This window comes from Triturus cristatus, chromosome 4_1 (assembly GCF_964204655.1).
Source record: "Triturus cristatus chromosome 4_1, aTriCri1.1, whole genome shotgun sequence".
NCBI lineage: Eukaryota > Metazoa > Chordata > Amphibia > Caudata > Salamandridae > Triturus > Triturus cristatus.
This window is the reverse complement of record NC_140585.1, coordinates 1,235,564,021-1,235,582,786: the sequence shown is the minus strand read 5'-3', so window position 1 is coordinate 1,235,582,786 and position 18,766 is coordinate 1,235,564,021. Positions and strand designations below refer to the sequence as shown.

General features: G+C 48.9%; 1 protein-coding gene across 3 annotated transcripts in view; it reads left to right on the top strand.

Annotated features, from left to right (window-relative positions):
- Positions 1-18,766, top strand: part of SPRYD3 (SPRY domain containing 3) — a 324,679-nt gene that overhangs the window by 203,298 nt on the left and 102,615 nt on the right. For all 3 annotated transcript variants that reach the window (XM_085654647.1, XM_085654645.1, XM_085654646.1), the window contains exons 6-7: positions 6,832-7,020; positions 17,825-17,974. In XM_085654647.1, the coding sequence (XP_085510773.1) occupies positions 6,832-7,020; positions 17,825-17,974 (339 nt within the window). The remainder of the gene's footprint in view (positions 1-6,831; positions 7,021-17,824; positions 17,975-18,766) is intronic.

Genomic DNA, 18,766 nt, shown 5'->3' with positions numbered 1-18,766 from the left:
GTGCTTGGCTTAGCACTAGTTTCACCCCCCTCAGCTAATCCTGCTCCGACATCGACAAGGGTGAACAGGAACGTCCCCCAGGCTCTTTTGTCTGTGGAGATTGTCTGTTGATGGTTTTCAAAAAGTACGTAACCTAATGGGGATTTGTGAAGGAGTGCGGTTTCCCCTGGTGTGTTATTCAGAGGCGCATAGCAAATGTAATGTTCGCCTGCTGTAGTTTCATTTTAACCGGCAAACATTTCTTGCGGGCCTCCTGTACCAGGGTGAAATCTGGGAATATAGTGATAGTTGCGCCTTCAAAGGAGATTTGTCATTGCTCTCTTGCCAGTCGTAGGGCCGTATCGCAGTTGCGATAATTTAGCAGCCTGACGATAATTGGCCTCGGAGGAGCTTTGGACAGGGGCCGGCAGGCAAGCGACAGGTGCTCACTTTCCACTATGAGCATCGCTGAGAAGGCACTTTTTTCGAATACAGTTTTAAGAAGTCATTCAACATAGTCTTCCATCTTCCCAGTGTTAGTGGATTCTGCTACACCTAGGATCCTGATGTTACGTCGTGACCGCGATTTTAAATCTTCCTTTTTTGACGCTATTACCTTCAGCAACAGGTCCATGTTTAACAACTGCTCTTTCCTTCCGGCATCCGCATCCTCTAGAGCTACGGTGTTCTGTTTTCTTGATGCGTCCATCGTGGTGCTCCAGCTTGTGAGTGATTGTGTCCACCCGAGCACTCGTATCATCCATTTTGGACTCTATAGAGGTGAAACTAGTTTTCATAGTGAGGAGTAGCTCTTTTAGGTCGTTCACTAAAGTTTGGCCCTCTCCAGGTAGGCTTTCCGCCATATTGTCCTCCGGTTCGCTATTTTGCACTAAGTAGATTTTTGGGCCTCAAATTGCAACTTGTTTTGTTTGCCGTCACTCTTTCCCATTCTTCAATCTCGTCGCAGCCCTGACCATAGATGCGTGCTTCATATTGTTGTATACTCGCTGGTCTTGGCTAGCTTTTCGTGGCTAGGTCACGGGTAGAGAAGTGAGGAGGGGGACCCTTCGCTAGGCCCAGTGTCTCTTTTAAATATAGGAGGCCGTGATGTCACGCTTCAGGCGCTCTGCAGAATGAACGCTAGCCCAGCTTCTTCGCTCCTCGCCACATTGCTCAGTGCTACCCACCAGTCGGCAGCTCTTCACACATCCTTCAAGGCTTTGCTGTTCTGCAGCACCTCCATACGCTCCCTGAGCGCAGTAGTATATAGTGTGGCCCGCTTTGGTAGATCGCGTCCTGCAGGCAGTCCGCAATCAGCGCGGCACCACGTCAAGGGATGAGGCCCCTCAAGCATGCACGGCCCCCTCTCTGCGGTGATGCCTCGATCTGCTTCCCCCTTCTCTTTGCTCTAGTTCTTTGGGGGGCAGCGATGCAAGGGAGTGCCCGGAGCGCTTCCTGAGCGTCCACAGGGTCAGCAGCAGCACTCACTGTTTTTCGGTGCTCTCTTCTGGAATTTAGGCCTCAGGCGTCCGTATCGGGGCTGCTGGCGCAGCGCCATCTCCCCTCGCAGGCTCAGCAGCTGATCTCCGTCCGCCCTCGCTTCTCCTAGTCTCAGGCTGGCAGCAATTTCGCTACCGATAATGCAGCCACTCAACTGTTTGCCCCCTGAGCTTCTCTTTTTCCTCCGGGCGAGCTCACTTCAGCACCATCTTTATCTCCGGGCAGCTGCCATCTTAGACGTTCCTCATCCGTTTTCAGACCCTCGTTCGCGCCTGGTCATTTCTTGTCACTTTTTTGGGGCAATTGTGCGTCTCCGATCTCGCAGCAGGTCATTTGCTCCCCCGCTGCGCCTTTTGGCTACCAAATTCGGGCATTTGGGACAAGATATTAATGCTTATTGTTCCCGGGCGGCAAGAGCCTCACGCAAGTGCGGCCATCTTGCTAGTGCGCCCTATAGCGCCCCGAGCCTCTTCATAGTTGTCCGTTGAGGCTTCTTACATTCAAAACAATCTTTTTGACAGCTATTACCTCTGCCAGGAGGGTAAGTGAGCGTCAGGCTCTTAGTTACAAGCCTCCTTTTACAACCATCAATGCAGATAAGATGGTTCTTAGGACCAGGGCTAAGCTGCCTAAGGTGGTTACACCTTTTCCTCTAGGGCAGTCTATCACCTTACCTTCCTTCTATCCTCCCCCTCTCCCTCCCAAGGAGGAGGAGAGACTTGACCGCCTGGACCCTAGTAGGGCGGTCAGCTTTTACCTGGACAGAACCAAGGACTTAAGGCTGGACGATCAGCTCTTCGTTGGTTACGTGGGAAGAATGAAGGGCAAAGTTGTCCACAAGCAAACGCTGTCCAGGTGGATCATCTTGTGCATCAAGATCTGCTGCGCCTTGGCCATGAGGGAGCCGCCTGAAGGTATTCGAGCTCATTCTACTAGTGCTAAGTCTTCATCTTCGGCTAGAGGAGTCCCTGCGGTAGACATCTGTAAGGTGGCAACTTGGGCCTCCCTCCACAATTTCGTGAAGCTTTACTGCTTGAATTCAGAGGTGAGGAGGGACGGCCGTGTTGCAGGATTTTTTGGTATAAGTAGGTGGACACCCTCCTCCGGGAGATGGACTGTTTGGTGATTCAATTCAAACAGTGAGGAATCCACAGGCAGATGTATCCATCAGAAGAACAAGTTACTTACCTTCTGCAACACTTTTTCTGGTGGATACAGTATCCACCAGATACAGTATCTGCCTGTGGATTCCTCACTGACCCACCTTCCTCCCCGTTGTTTACCTGTGTATACCTAAAAAGGTTTGGGCATGACATTTTCTTATTTCATAGTCATGTGCATTGTTGTGATGTTTGTCGCTAGGAAATGTCTTGGTTTTCGATTTTCCTGTTTTCTTTTTTCTTTTAATCATATACTGTGTATACTGGTGTATATATTGTATACTGTGTATACTTTTGAAATGTTGTTGGTTCACCCGTTCGCCTCGAAGGCTTGGAAAAAAAATGGGTGGAACTGATGTCAGCACGCTGACGAGGTCGTCTTATGGCTCCGGTGATGTCATACGGAGTTGCAAGCAGAGCTTACTATTGTGACGTCCTCGTCGATGTGGGAGAGCTATGAAAAAAGCTTCAGTGGAATGCTAGCGCAGGGGTAGATTCAGAAGGTGAGGAATCCACAGGCAAATACTGTATTCACCAGAAAAAGCGTTACTGAAGGTAAGTAACTTGTTCTTTACCGCTTGTAATGCTCCTAACGAGACAATTTATTTATGGATATACTACTTGTGTGTACTGTGAATCCAGAGGGAACCACAGTCCCCTTTGCTTCAAGAAAGTAGTTTGTTGAGCAAGTTGCACTCATTAGGTCGAGCCTAGCGCAGAGTGCATGGGCTGCTCTATGGGAGGCTTCTTGTGAGCACTCCAAACTTCTCCGTGTGGGACGGACTCCTCCCACACATTGGATTGGCCTTTGCATGTGTCTTTCAATAATGAAAGCATGCAAATGGCCAATGGCGGGTGCATGTCCCACCTCTCCTCCAAAGGTTCACTCCCATGGCGTTTTGTCCTTGGGAGCGAGCAGCTGCGCGCAGGCTTGCAGCTGCATTCCTCCCTCGTCGTGGATCAGGTTACTAATTAAACACAGCGTGGTCGCTTTCACTTTAGCGGACGTGCTTGTTTTGTTTGTGATGTCTTGTTCCTTTCTGTTGTCTCCTCGTAACTTGTCGGTGCACGGCACCTCCAGACCCAGTTCCCTTAATTTCTTTGTGCTTCCCTCAATTTCTTTGTGCTTCCCTCAACACCTCCTGCTTGCTGCTTCAGAGACCACGGCTCCATGGCTCATTCCCCCTTTCAAAAAGGCAGTGGTGAACGGTACCTGGAGATGTGTGAAATGTATTGTTTGTGAGGGAATAAAAAGGCTGTGCGGCGCGTCTTCCTTACTTAGTGCTTTAAAAATATCTCCTTTCTGTGAAGTTTGAAACATTTAAAATAACCTTGCATCACTATTCACTTTTGTTTTTCTTGAGGAGTCCCGCCTCGCTTACTTGTCATTCAAGCACGCATAAGTTTCTCCCCCCTCCCGCGAGCTCGGCCCCTGCCTTCCACCGCTTTTTTCTGCGAGCCGCTCAATGGCAACCCCTTCAGTCAGTGGATGTGCACTGCAGCTGCCCCACCCCCGTGCCTCTCGATGTGAACCTCCTGGCAGAGCTCACTTGCTCTCCCGGCTCAGTCTCTGTGGGATCTTCATCACCGCTGGAAAGGTAAAGCTGGAACTTGGGAGGGTACTGGGCTGGTGTTGGTGAGCAGGGCGAAAAGGGTTCTTAGTACCTAGGTAACCACACACTAACCAGCATAACTGACCCTTGGTAAACGAGATCCCAAGTCCATAACCTTCACAGTTTTCTGGACCCCTCAAACAGCAATAAGCTCTCCCATAAGCTGAAGACAAACCGCTCATATCATTTTAAGTCAAAGTGATTGTTTCACTTAAGGACCACCTTCACCGTCATGCGTGACTGCGTTGCCGGTCTGTCCCTTTTCAATGTTGCTGACTGACCTTGTTCACTTCGCAACCATATCTCCACTTGTTTCGGCATCTCTCTCTCGTCCCTGACGGTAAGTTCCCTGTTACTATTATGAAGTTCCTCCACTTTTACAAAAGCCGGCCCTTTTTCTGTTCATTTTGGCAGTGAGCCTAGCGCCCCTCACCCACCATTTCTGGTACCAAATGGAAGATAGCACAGTTTTCCATCAGCCAGCATTAAAGAGGCATATGAGACACACTGTGTGTGCCTGTGTGAGAGGACCTCCACCTCCAGCGTGGCTTGCTGCTGCCACTTCCAAACGAGTATGTCTGCCCTGTTATATCCTGTGCTCTATTAGTCCCCAACCAGCTTTGTGTACTATCATATAAATGTCAACACTGCACTGCAATCCGCAATGGGCAGAGATGGGTTAATTAAGAGTTCATCAGCACATATGGTTTTGAGCAGCGTGTCCAATACAGCTGTCCTTTTTAAATCCGTGATTTACACTCCAGCATTTTTAATAGAAAAAATAAACTACAAACACAATAACTCAGTGAAAAAGATCATGCACGAGTTGGTGATTTGCCTACCACAGCTCCAGCTCACATTTCCCATGTTTTAGTTGGTGTTATAAATCTAAATGTAACTCATGGCACCAATAGACCAGTTTACACGTTTCATCACACAGAATGGTTAAAAAAGATACACCCTGAAAGGATTTCGCCATCTTGGCCCACCCAGTCCATGGGCCTTCTTGCTTGAGGTTGTAGAAGACGTATGTGCTACTAGTTTTACTTCCCATGGTGACAATACCTTTGTTTAAAAAAAAATTAAAACGTAATGTATTTTACAACTGCAATACAGGCTCAGCAGCCGTGGCTGCTTAATGCGAAATACAAACCTGTCTGGCAACTGCACAAACAGTGCAAGCACAAATACAGGCACCTCGATCAAGTCCTGGTGCACTAATTCTGCTGCCAGCATGGGAAACTCATTCAAATTCAGCCTTTCACACTACTTTCCTGCATTCTAAACAAAGTCTAAGTCGCATACTTTGTGACCAGGTTTTAGTAATGCAAGTAGTCAATCAGACTTCGTTGAATAACAAGATATATCGAGAGTTGCCTAGATATATCAAAGGGGGTCTAAGGGAAATATATTTAAAGACCACTAGGTTTCTAATCCCTTAATCTCCTCTATACTGTAACAACAACACGGAAACCTACGGTCAAAAACACAAGAAAAATGCAAGAAAAAGCAAGTAGAGCACTTTCTCATTAATAATAAATCCCATCAGCCACCATGTTAGTAGCCCACATCATCTGGGATTGGATAGCCTTTGCTGAGCCCTTCGATGAATTAGGGCTACAGACTACGTAGGTAAACAAAACCGATCTATCTAAGATGTGGTGTCTGCCATAATGCTTTGATATGGCTATCTTCTATTTGAGTGGTGGTGATGGAAGCAGTGCGAACGAAAAGTGAAAAGTGAAATAGTAAAATCATCTACTGGGACAGAAAAATTGTTTTAATAGTATCTGTCCGAGCGACAAAATTAAAACCAGTGTAGAAGCAGTTTTGAAAAAATAACTGCTCAAGTCCAACAAGAGAGGGTCTACGGGTTTCAGCCTCAAGATTAGATGATAATCAGGCTTTCTTCAGGACCTTTAAGAACTCATGCTACTGCTGTGTATATAGTGTGATCCAAAAAAATCAAGCACACCAGTGAAGTAAATTATATAACCTACTTAAAGTGGACATGATGCGTCTTACGGAAATATTGGTAAATCTACCAACACTGTTTAGATTTGCATACAGAGTATCTTGTAGAAGACCATTTTAATTTGTCTCGTCCTTGTTCCTCGTCGCTACCAAAAGAATGTGTTTTCATCAGCCATGATCTCTCAAGACCACTCTGGTGCACTTGTACTGCTTGACAATTGGATTTGTTTTTGATGTTGTGTGTCTCGAAGTAGTCCGCAATCAGATAAGACAACCCCCTAGCACAAACTCCTAACAAAGTGTCATTTAGTGGCATGTGAATAGTGTCTTGCTTAAGATAAAGTTGTGTTCCAAGTGAGTGAAGAAGTAACTATAACTCTTTTCTTGCTTTCGTTTATAGATCTGCAAACATTTTAAACCAGTCTGTTAGGAAGCCATATTTCTGAGAATGTTCTTAAGTCTCCTTAAAGAAAACTTCAAGATTTTCAGTGATAGCCATGGAAATGCGACTTAATTACCCTCCGCCTCTGTCCTTTTTACTGCAATGCAATTCAACTTAAAAAGTCAAATATTCACTGATGATCTTTCTTCGCTTCTTTCATCAGGTTGGTTCTACTATAATGCCCTTGTCACCAGATGGTTTGTTCCCTGCTGTGGGAATGCACTCATTGGGTGAGGAGGTCAGAATTCACTTGAATGCCGAGCTAGGCAATGAAGAGGACGACAGCATCATGATGGTAGACAGCTATGAGGACGAATGGGGGCGCCTGCATGACGTGAAGGTTAGCGGCACGGTAGGTTCTACTGCCTGTGTCTTGAATGGTATGTTTATCTCGCTTACAATGCTCCAAAACCCAAAGGTCTCCAAATATTGTCAGTTTGTCGATCAGAGATGCAATCATTTGGATTTTATTGTTGTGGTGAGTGACTTTAAAATGTTACTTTTTTCTTAGTTCAGATTATTACAGTTTTAATAGATGTATCTTTTGCTGAAAATTTTGACTGCTTAGACCAGTTGTTTTGTCATATCAGGGTTTCAGCATAATCAGTCTTATTGGAGTATAGACTGAACGCTCCTTTTTTGACTTGTTTCTAATGTTACTTTGTGAACCAGCATGAGCATCTTTTATTGATTTAAAAATATGAACCTAAGATGTATTTTTGGGTGAATGTCGATATGACAAATGTCACTTTTTAAGTCTATTATATCAAATAATGATCCTAGATTTTAGGTGGACAGTTTTCTCCCCATTTGAAGTCGTTCAGTATTCCTAGTGATGCCAAGGAGGCATGCAGCTTCATCTTAATGAAGGTAAACAGAAAATGTATTTTTGTTTGAGACACATCTGCCTATACCTTAAGAATGCTAACCTTGAAAATCTTGAACATGTCCTCAACAGTAATTCGCTACACCCATGTATGGGAACATATGGCAAGTTTGCAATAAGAAAAACATCTTCCAATCATTTTGTTTATACTTTGCTTGAATCGGCACAGAACTTGATAAATCCTTGAATTTTCCAGCTCAAGTTCGTCATTTCAAATAGCCCAGCAAACCAGTAAGAACCTGAAGAAAATGAAGTAAATGCGGCTAGGTGGGCAGCACTGTTGTACTGAAAATATTAGTGTTTCTTTGAAGACCAAGTTGCCCCCCTTTCTATAGGAAACAATGTCTCTACATAGTGCGCCAAAATGAGCTACACTGCGCAGATAGTTCGGGAGACCCTAACTGGTTTGCGGGGCTCAGGACTTGGGCACACAGGGACCTCGTTGATCCACTCTAACTTGGGGTGGGGGGGGCTCTTTGCAGTGGTGCTTTGTCCAGCGGGGTCATGCTGTCAAAGACTCTCGCGGTTCTCGGTCCCTGCAGAAAGAGGCTGCAGGGGGCTACTGGGGGACCAGTCTTGCCAAATCAAAGGGTAGGCTCAGCTCTTGAGGGTCTCTGGATCAAGCTTGCACAGTTGCCTCCCTCGGACTCTGGCTGTGGAGCGCGGCTGCAGGGGTGCTTTAAGCCGTCTGGTCTTGGTGACCTGTTGAAGAGAGGAAACAGGGCAGCAGGGCCACTCTCAGTGCTCGACTCGTGGATTTGGATGTCCCTAGACGGTAGGTCTTGCTTTGTGCTGTTGGAGTCTGGACTGGACCACCAACAATCCTTGGTTTCTGCAACTGCTCCAGTACCTAGGGTATTGATGCTGGGCTGCTCCTGGGGGTCCTGCCATCTTCCACTTTTGTGGACGGACCTGACCTCCTGGAGCACAAACACCTCTCTCCTGTTGCACTGCTCCTTCGGTGAGCCCGATGACTAGGAATATGGTGGACCAGCAGATGCTTTACGGTGCCTGCAGATGCAGGGGAGCCGCTCTGCTACTCCAAGGGGGATCTTTCCTAGTTGTGGAGGTGCCGGGCAGTCCGCCAAGGGTTTTGGGGAGGGTGTCCAGCTCTTGGTGAAGTTGGTCCGAGCGATGGTCTAAGTGCGAGCAGTTTTGCAGGGTTATGCATCAATCTTTGATGCAGGTCTTCAGTTCTCTCTCTTTGGTTCAACGTCTTTCTTCCTCGGTTCCCTGTGGTCAAATATAATTTCCTGGTGTCTTGGGGGCCACCTAAATACTCCAATGTGCTACGTACCTACCCCTGAGGGCACTACACAGCCTAGAGGGCCCCTTCCTGTGGGGAGTGGAATTCACCCTGTCCCAGAGTTCCTAATTTCACCACAACCAAGATGATGAAATCCTAATTTTCGTGTTCACTTCAGGTAGCCCACCCTAGGGGTGTGACTAGCCTAGAGGTGCAATACGTCTCCTTGCATAGCTAATTTCCCGCCGGACCTGGTGCCAAATGAGCCTTGGGGCAATAAGTGGCATTCTCAAGGTCTGGGGGAAGCCAGGCTTGCATATCAAAGACGATGTGCTCTTTGAAGCTCCCTGCCTTGACATGCTAATTTACTTGCCATCCTCCGGGAGGAGGTGTAAACACTTCCTGCCAGAGCAGGCATTGTTTCAGACCTCTGAGAGCAGGGCCAGTGGCGTAACAAAAGTCCCCACAGCCCCTGTGGTGTGGGTGGGCTCCATGGGACCCATCCGTCACTGGCAGGTCTGTGGCCTGAGAGCTCCGTACTGGGTCTGGAGTGTGTGTGGGGAGGGGGCTCTGCATACACTTTGCAGTGCCTCCCCCCTTAAGTTTCGTTGTGCCACTGAGTGAGGCTCTCACCTCCTGTTGGTTAGAAACTAGTCTGTGTTGGCAGGCTGGACAGGACCAGTCAACCAGCACACTAAAGGACCAGTAGGGTTCAGGGGATACCTCTAAGGCACCCTCTGGGTGCATGTATTAATAAATCCATCACTGGAATCAGTGTGGGTTTAATAATACGAGGTGTTCGATACCAAACACCATAGGTTTCAGTGAAGCAATTGTGTAGCTGGGAAGCCTGTTTTGACCAGTGCCAGTACATACCTTAAGGTGGCTTCTCTGCTGTAAGAAAGTGGCTCTGTATATACTGCACCAAAGTAAGGTTCAGAGTCCACAGTCCCCAGAGGTTTGGCAGAGGCTGAAGTTAGATATAACCTTACTCTCTAAAGTGGTAGCTTGGTCGAGCAGTAAGGCAGTATCAGAAGCCAGTGTAAAGCATTTGTTGTACACACTCAGTCAGCAAATAGTCTCACACACTCAAGAACTGAACTCTAGGCCAATTGTTTTGTTTATAAAAATATATAGTTTTATTTTAGAAGCACAAGTAGGTATCAAAGTACTTTCTCAGAAAGAGATGCTTTAGTTAAATACTTTCAATAAGGAATTAAACTTTTAAATGCAATAGTTACAGTTGTTGCAATAGGCAACACAAGTTAAACACAATTATAACATTGAGCTCAATGGGAATTTTTAAGTAAACTCAATATCAATTACTTTGCCTAGTTTTGTCTTACTCAGGGCTGGATCCTGGATTCAGCCCTGGTGCATCTCCTGTAAACAGTTGAAAGAAATCGTTTTTGTTACACAGGCGATTTTTAAGGAATATTTGTATGTTTCAAAAATCGACACTTAAAAGAATTTGTGGCAAAAACCAGGCAATGTTATCATATTGAGGAAAGTTTGGTTATCGGAAAATCACAGTTGTAATTGCTTTGTAGGGTCAGTGCTGGGCACAAAGATCCAGCACTGGGATCTCTCCTGATAACAGATGAGTAATTTCGTTTTCCTTGATCAGGTGATTTTTAGTGAATATTTCAAAGTTTCAAAACTCGACGCTTAGAAAAAATTCTAAGTGAAAACCAGTCAATGTTACCCTATGGAGAAATTGTAGGTTATCGGTTTTCAGGTAAGTACTCGACTGGCAGAGTTAAGGTTCTGGGGATAGACGCAGGGGTCTCCCAGGGTCAGGTAGGTACAGTTGTTACACCCTCAGCGGCACAGGGTCAGCTGGGTGCAGAGAGAGTAGGCCCAATGTTAGCCTATGGCGGGCAGGGGGCCTTTGGTTGGTGGCTGCTAGCAGGCAGGCCACGCGGCTGTGGGAGCTGAGCTCCTGGTCACTTGCACAGGGCAAGTGGGGAAGCAGGATAGGACAGATGCTGCACTTCCAGGGGCAACTGGGTGTAGGGTGCTTTTGAGCCGTCGGGTGATCAATGGATTTCAATGGGAAAGCTCAAGGACGAACAAAGGCTGCAAGCTCGGGAACAAAGATTCTTCAGGTGCCACCACCACTTCGAGAGGTAAGTTGGTTAGTTGGAGGATAGGTAGGTACCCAGGACATTGCTGCCTCCCCTCCATTGCGAATTCGGCACCACTAACGTTGGTCTCCGGCTGGATACTGGGGCTCCGCTAGGGTGGCGGCTACCCTGACGACGGAGGACATCCTCTGGGCTGACATTCTATCAAAAAGTGCTGGGTGTCGAGGGCCCCCATAGTTGCTTGGCTAGAGAGAAGAGCCCGGTGCTGCTCTGCTCGGAGGGGGGTGCGCCACGCAAAAACCGACAGGCCGGGTGGAATTCTCACTGCAGGCGGCGGAGAGTAGCGGGTGCGCCCTGGCTTTGGGTGGGGCGGCCTTGAGGAGAACAATGGCTACGGGACGCAGTGGCCGGACGGCGACCCAATCTAAGCTGGATAAATTTGCCTGGCAGAAACAACAGACGGATGACCGGGCGGATTCGGTGACCCCAGGAATAACGACGAACCCTTCAAATAGAGATCTCCTCGACGCCATAACAGCAATACGTACCTCCCTCGAAGTAAGAATAGACACGGTAGCCACGGAACTGGGACTGATCCGGGAAGATATGAAAAAAGTGGTGGAAAGGGTGGCCACGGTCGAGAGCACTGCTAAAGACTTGTTCAGCGACACCGCCCTGCTTAAGACCCAAGTATCCGAACTGCGTGTCGCACATGAGGCGATGGTCCTGCAGCTGGATGACTATGAGGGAAGGATGCGACGCAATAACATCCGCATTCTTGGGGTTCCGGAGCGAGCGGAGGGGCAAGCGGTGGACCTCTTTGTCGAAGAGCTGGTCCTCAAACGCCTTCAGCCCAGAGGACTCTCCAATGACTTAGATTGAGCGGGCTCATCGGGTTCCGGGGGGCCGTCCGAAGCTGGGGGCGCCCCCCTACCCCCCCCCGTCCCCTCCTGGCTCGAGTCTTCAACTTTCGAGATCGCGATGTCATACTCCAGACTGCACGACAGCCCCTCCATTAACTCTTGACAACAGCAGAGTTATGTTCTTCCCGGATTTCACTCTGCGGGTGCAGAAGCAGCGCCGTAGCTTCCTGGACGTGAAGCGGGCCCTGCTTGATCAGGAAGTTAAATACGCCATGCTGTTTCCCGCTAAGTTGAGGGTGGAATCGAATGGGAAAAACTTGGTTCTTAACCCGTCCAGAAGACGCCTGGGACTGGCTCGAGGGTTGGCGTGTTGCTGAAAAGAAATCAAGGAAGGGGCACTCGGCGGCCTCTGATGCAGCAGACTGGCGCCAACAGAGACGTTCTCCTCCAAGCTCCGATGTTAATTCCCAGGGCCCGACGGATGGATGCTAAATCATGGTATGGTAAGGTTGCACGGAATTGATCCTGACCCCTTGGGGTGCTCTGGATCTTTGCCCGGCATGCTCGTGTTGATTTGGCCCCTGGGCGGCGGGATCGTGGAGGCGCTGCCTCGGATGGGTCTCGAGGGGCGCACTGTGATCGTCGTGTGGTTCTGTGGACCGTGGCCCTGGGGACGGATCCGGGTTTACCAGGGACCTATCAGTGACTTTTATGGATTGGCCGGTCTGCAGGTTCCCGATATGCAAGTACTGTAGCTTGAACTCAGGGGCACGAGGGGTAGAAGCACCATGACGTGGGCACTACAAGTCTGCGCCAAGGCCGTTTTAAGCCTCAATGCTGTATGTCTAGTGGGGAGGACTGGGCTGGGAGAGGGGGGGGGGGGGGTGTAATTGTTCTTTTCAGTTTTAAGAGTGTACGGATGGGGAGGGGGGTGGTGCACACTCCTTGAAGTAGTTTATGGGTGGGCGATAGGCACTCTGCATGTTGGGGTGCGTGGGTGGTTTTGTACCCGCTGAGCAGGGAAGCAGGGAGGGGGGGGTGTGTTTTCAGGGGTTGGGGTCAGTTCGGGGTTTCCTTTTTGGGGGTGTTCACCAGGCAACTGTGTTTGTTTGACTAAGCTTATCCTACGTGGCACTAGTAAGAGGATCAGAGGTACACTATTTCCAGAGGGGTACAGAGTTGAGGTGTGCTTTGGGCTGGCCCGGGAGGTGACGGATGCGCTTGGAGTACAGTCGCCCCGCCTATCAGGTCAAATGGAAGTGGGATGGTTGTGTCCTGATGGCTCACGGACAGGGACTAAGAGTGTCCACTTGGAATGTTAACTGCCTGGGAGATAAAATCAAACGAGGTGTGGTCATACAGTATATTCATCGACAGGCCCTCGACCTAGTACTATTGCAAGAGACTCACCTGAGAGGCAATACGTGTAATGCACTCAACAAGAAGGGTTACCGCATGTGCGTCCATTCTGGGTTCTCGACAGGCTCCCGGGGAGTGGGGATACTACTTCGTAAGGGCTGTCCCTACATGATACAGCGCACCTGGACTGATCCACTGGGCAGATATGCAGCGTCTTCGGGACTCTGGGAGGGCAAAGTTGTAAATATCATCTCAGTAAATGCACCGCCGGGCTTGCAGCGTCCAACCCTGCAGGAGATTGGAACATTGGTCCTGGCATTGCCGATGGGCCCTTTGATACTGGGTGGGGACTTTAACCTAGTTATGGACGGTCTCAGAGATAGACTCCCGCCACGACAAGATCCACCATGGGGCTCCCAGCTCCAGAGGTTTGCGGATGCTTTGGGGTTAGTGGATGTGTGGAGATGGCTAAACCCCCAACACACACACTACACACTTCAGTCAGGAGTGAATGGCAGTCAATCCCGGCTACATTATCTATTCACACATGCACAAGACATACAAGATTTTGTGAAACCCGCGACGCTCGCGCGGGGTATCTCTGATCACTCCCTGGTTATGGCGGTCTTTGGTGCCCGACAGTTCGTACGTCCTGCCACCATCAGAATACAGCCATGGGCGTTGAAGGTTCCTCACATCAGGGAGGGACTCCGCCAAGACACCGACTTTAACTTTTCAGAAAATAAGGGGTCAGTCGAGTCGGCGGCCGCACTTTGGGGGGGCGTATGGTGCAGTGATTAAAGGGAGCGCATTGTCGCGGATGGTGGGGCATAAACGTGAACGCAACAAGAGGGTGACAGAGCTGGAAGCCGATATTCTACACTTTGAAAGGGCCCTGGCCTCGGACCCAAATCCGGAGATTCAACATAGTATCGGCCTTAAGAGGCACGACTACAAACAGCTCCTGCTAGAAGACGCCACTCTGCGAGCCCTGGCCACGCGCCATCGCATATATGAGCATGGGGAGCGCACGGGTAAGCTTCTTGCGTGGTTGGAGCGCAAGGAACAGGCGGCTAGGTGGGTTAAGGCGATAGCGGGTCAGGGTGGCGAGCTAGTCACAGACCCCCAGGGAATTGCTGATGTGTTTGCCGCGCATTTTGCAGAAGTCTACCGGGTCCCACAGACCTCTCAGGCCCGATGGGACACAGACCTCCTTGCCACTATAAATGTGAAGTGTTTGTCGCCGCAAGATTGTGTCACTCAAAGCTGATCTTTCACCGGCAGAAGTCCAAAAAGCTATAGTAGACGTCCAATCGGGCAAAGCGATGGGCCCTAATGGTATGCCCATTGAGCTCCTCAAACTTATGGCTGTGAAGTTGGCACCCCACCTGATGAACCTATATAACGAATGCTACGAACTCGGCCGCCTACCGCCTGAAATCCGTGATGCGGCGATTGTGGTGTTCCATAAGCCTTGCAAGCCGGCGGAGGATTGCTGATCGTACCGCCCCATTTTGCTGTTGCCGGTAGAAGCGAAAATCCTGGCTAAGCTGGTGGCCAATCTCCTAATCCCCTATCTCTCCGACCTGATCCATCCAGATCAGTCAGGCTTCATGCCGGGTAGGAATACCGCCAGGAATCTCCGTCGTGTTAATGGTGTGTTGGGACGGGTTGATAGCCTTGAAGAAGAAGCGATCTTATTGTCATTTGACGCCACTATGGCGTTTGATACGGTAGAATGGGAATATCTCTACGCCGTACTTGCCCGTATGGGATTGGGCCCTAAATTGATTGGGTGGATTAGGCTGCTGTATGGGCTACCTACGGCGCATGTCTCAGTTAGTAACCACCGTTCTGCCTCTTTCCCCCTTCAACGGGGCACGAGGCAGGGTTGGCCGCTGTTGCCCCTCCTTTTTGCCATGGTGCTGGAGCCTCTGGCAGTCTGGGTACAGAGTGACCCTGAGATTAGGAGCTTAAAATGGACCCACGACCATGAAGATCGCATATCGCTCTACGCGGACGATCCATACGTCGGGCTCTCCATATCTTCCACATCTTCGGGGCACACTCGGGATACCGGATTAATTGGTCCAAATCACAAATGTATGTCCTTTGGGGCGAGCCCCCGCCCAGCCCAAGGGGTTACAGCATCCCAGTGGTGACTCAGGGCTTTATATATCTGGGCTTATTCCTCACACCTGACGAGGTAACCTCAAGAAGCCCCTGGAGCGTTTGAGATGTCCTGCATTGGAGGTCACTGCCCCTGACGTTGCTGGGACGCGCTTCCCTGTTTAAGATGCTTGTGCGGTTTTTATATGCCCTGGAGAATGCCCCATATCGGATCCCTGACTCCAATTTTGCCCAAATCGATGGGGTGGTACGGGAGTTGCTCTGGGATGGTCGGGCCCCCAGAATTGCTGTAACTAAGCTCACTATGGGCTGGTATGATGGGGTATAGGGCTGCCAGATGTGCGCCTTTACTTTCGGGCATCGCAGCTGGCACCCATCAACAGATGGGCATTCAGCTACAAATCCGCCAAATCAGCCATGCGATTGACTTGGCCCTCCCCTGAGACTGCCCCCTTCCTGATTCCTCCCCCCTGGAGGATCGACTCTTATTAGACCCAATGGACCGTAAGGCAATATCTCTAACCTATAAAAAAAATTAGTAAATAACAGGACTGACCCGATGTTGAAACTAAGAGTGGGATGGGAGCGGGACCTCGGTGGGATGGAGGATGATGATTGGAGAGACGCGCTCGCCTCCCCTAGGGAGGTGGCGATTCCGCAGAGGCTGCGACTGGTCCAGTTGAAGGTACTCCACAGGGTTTACTTTGATGCCCCGTTATTGTTTAGGTTGGGTAGGAGAACGAACGTTCTCTGCCTTAGACATTGCAATCAGACTGGCACGTTCACAGACATACTCTGGGACTGCCCCCACATACAAAAGTATTGGATAGACCTTACCCGACAAATGTCCAGGGCTTGTGGCAAACACGTTCATCCCTCCCCCAAGACCTGCCTCCTTAACATATGGGACTCAACAGACCTTACCCAGATGGAACAATCCTGGGTAACAATGGGTTGGATTATAGCCAAACGTAATATTGCCCAACACTGGGGTTCGGGGGTGCTGCCACGGGTGAGAGACTGGGCCTCTGATATGGATTACACTATGGTGGCTGAAAAGACGGTGTTCAAGGGGCGTGGGTGCCCCAAAAAATGGGATGGTAAATGGGGGAAGTGGAATAAATATAGGGGTGATATATGCATCTCTCCTTCGGTGGAGTTGAGGAGGGAGAGGCGGGCACGGTCGGCTCTGCAGGATGGGGTTGGAACACCGGTCCCACTTTTTGGATGCCGTTAGAGCTCTACGATGTGAAGGGTTCACACATATTCCCAGGGGTTTCTGTAACCTTTCAGATGTTGTACACCGCCAGAGATGACTCAATATAGCACTAAGTAAGGTGTTAAGTATCCTCTCAATCTGTATAATTGATGTATTGCCAATAGACACTGATTCTTGCTTTGCCACTGCTGATTCTGTAATGCCTGGAAGGTGGTTGTTTATCAATAAAAATTGTTTATTTAACCCCTTCCCCGCTCATGACGGAACCACTCCGTCATGAGCCACGGGTGCCGTGTGCTCATGACGGAGTGGTTCCGTCATGCTGCGGCCGTCGGCCGCCGCTCCGCCCACACGGCGCTAATTCCCCGCCTGTGCGGGCGATTAGCGCAGTGGGCGGAGTCGTGACGGAACCACTCCGTCATGAGCACAGCCCCACCGCGCTGCCCCCACCCCCCCCCCCCCCCAGCACTGCGGCAGAATTCCTGCCGCAGCCACGGGGTTAAAAAAAACAAATGCACAGTTTTAAGTGTGTTGAGGATGACTGAGGAGAGTGCACATTTTTATTCAGTTAAATGTGGTACAGGGGAATGGCATATATGTCACAAATCAGCAAGCAATAAGTCAGGCAATTTGGGTGTGGGGGGTTTGATCCAGTGTTATCTTCCAGAACGTTTGCAGTTCCCCACCTGTGGCAGAGGTCTTTTACCCATAATCCCTATCTTTGTCTCTCTTTACTTGCTTTGTTGAGTTTTGTCTTTCCCAACCTTTCTCTCTTTCCTTTCATCCAACTGATTCTCACTCCTTTTCACCACCTTTCATTAGCCTTCTCTCCCTTTTCAGTCTGTCTTTTGTTTTGCATTTTCATCTTGCTTTTTATTTTGACTTTGTCATGCTACGTATCTCCCCGTGACTGCCTCTAGTTCACCCTTTTCCTCTTCTAATATCCTTTCTTTTTTCCTAATTTTCTTTTCCTTCCCTGGCCTACTCCTCCTTTTCGATAATTGACCTCCCATCAGTTTAATCTTAGATTCCCTTATATCCCATATAGGTCACACTGAATCTTGTGTGCGTCACATCTTTTAACACTTCCAGCTGGTTATGTTTAATTAGTGATGCATTTGGAGTTACATAGAATTCTCAGTCTTTTGCTGGCTATAAAAGGCATTTAGGATCAGTGAAAGCAAGTTGAAGATCTCCTTTGTTTTTATGTGATCATTTGCTTCTGCTGATTCCACCTTTGATTCAAATTCATCTCACCTTTCTCTTCTGCTAGGATCTCTTGATTATCACACCCTTTTCTTTCTTCCTTTTTTTCTCTACCCTTCTAAGTTTTCTTATTGCTATAACCCTTCTTATTTCTCTGCAGCTCCTCGAGTACGTAGGGAAAGGCAAGAGTATAGTCGATGTTGGCCTTGCGCAGGGGCGGCACCCACTCAGCACCAGAAGCCATTACTTTGAGGTGGAGATTGTGGACCCTGGGGAGAAGTGCTACATCGCCCTTGGTTTGGCCAGAAAGGTATGTGCTTTATCACCTCTGTTTCGCTTCTTGACCTCTTTTGGCTAATTTTTCAATATTTAGTTCCTTCCTGGGTAAAAAATGGGCGAGGCAAAGTATAAAATGAAAGAAAGATTACATTGTGTTTATAAAGGCAGAAGTAATTTCTGTCAGTGTTGATGGCCTCTCCTGCCAGACTCCATTTTTTTTTTCCAGTACTCCTATCACCATAGCATCTGCAAGTCTCTGCCCATTTTTACAGTTGCTGTCCGACTCCAGACTCATCATTTTTCTGTCCCCTGCCTCCAGAAACTTCCAGTACCAAGTGGTAACCTCCCTTACTTTTAGGTCTCACATCCTTGAGTGTGGACTCAAATACCCAGACCCTCCCCCCAATCTCCTGTGCCTCACTTGCGAGCCAGGAAGACAACAACACATATTTGAACCTTACTATAGAGCCCCCAGTCTTGGCTCTAAAAACGTCCCAGGATAATACCCCCTGCACTGTCATCCGCTCCCCCAGGTAGCTATCCCAGCCCTCCAAAATGGAAGCCTCAGCCCATGGCTGAGATACTCTGGGGAGTCACAGTTGGGTGCGAAATCGGAATAGTAGCCAATACCCTAGATTTTCCTACCTTTAAACCAAAGACTTCATGCTGCCTCTAAGACCTTCAACAGCACTTTATATAAAAAATAAAACTCCGGGGCGCCAAACGTACATTGGAACCCGATGGTTTCTGACTCCGACAATTTCTGCTGATAGCAACCTCCAGTTTGAACAATCGGGCTTACCCAATAACATCCTTCAGATTT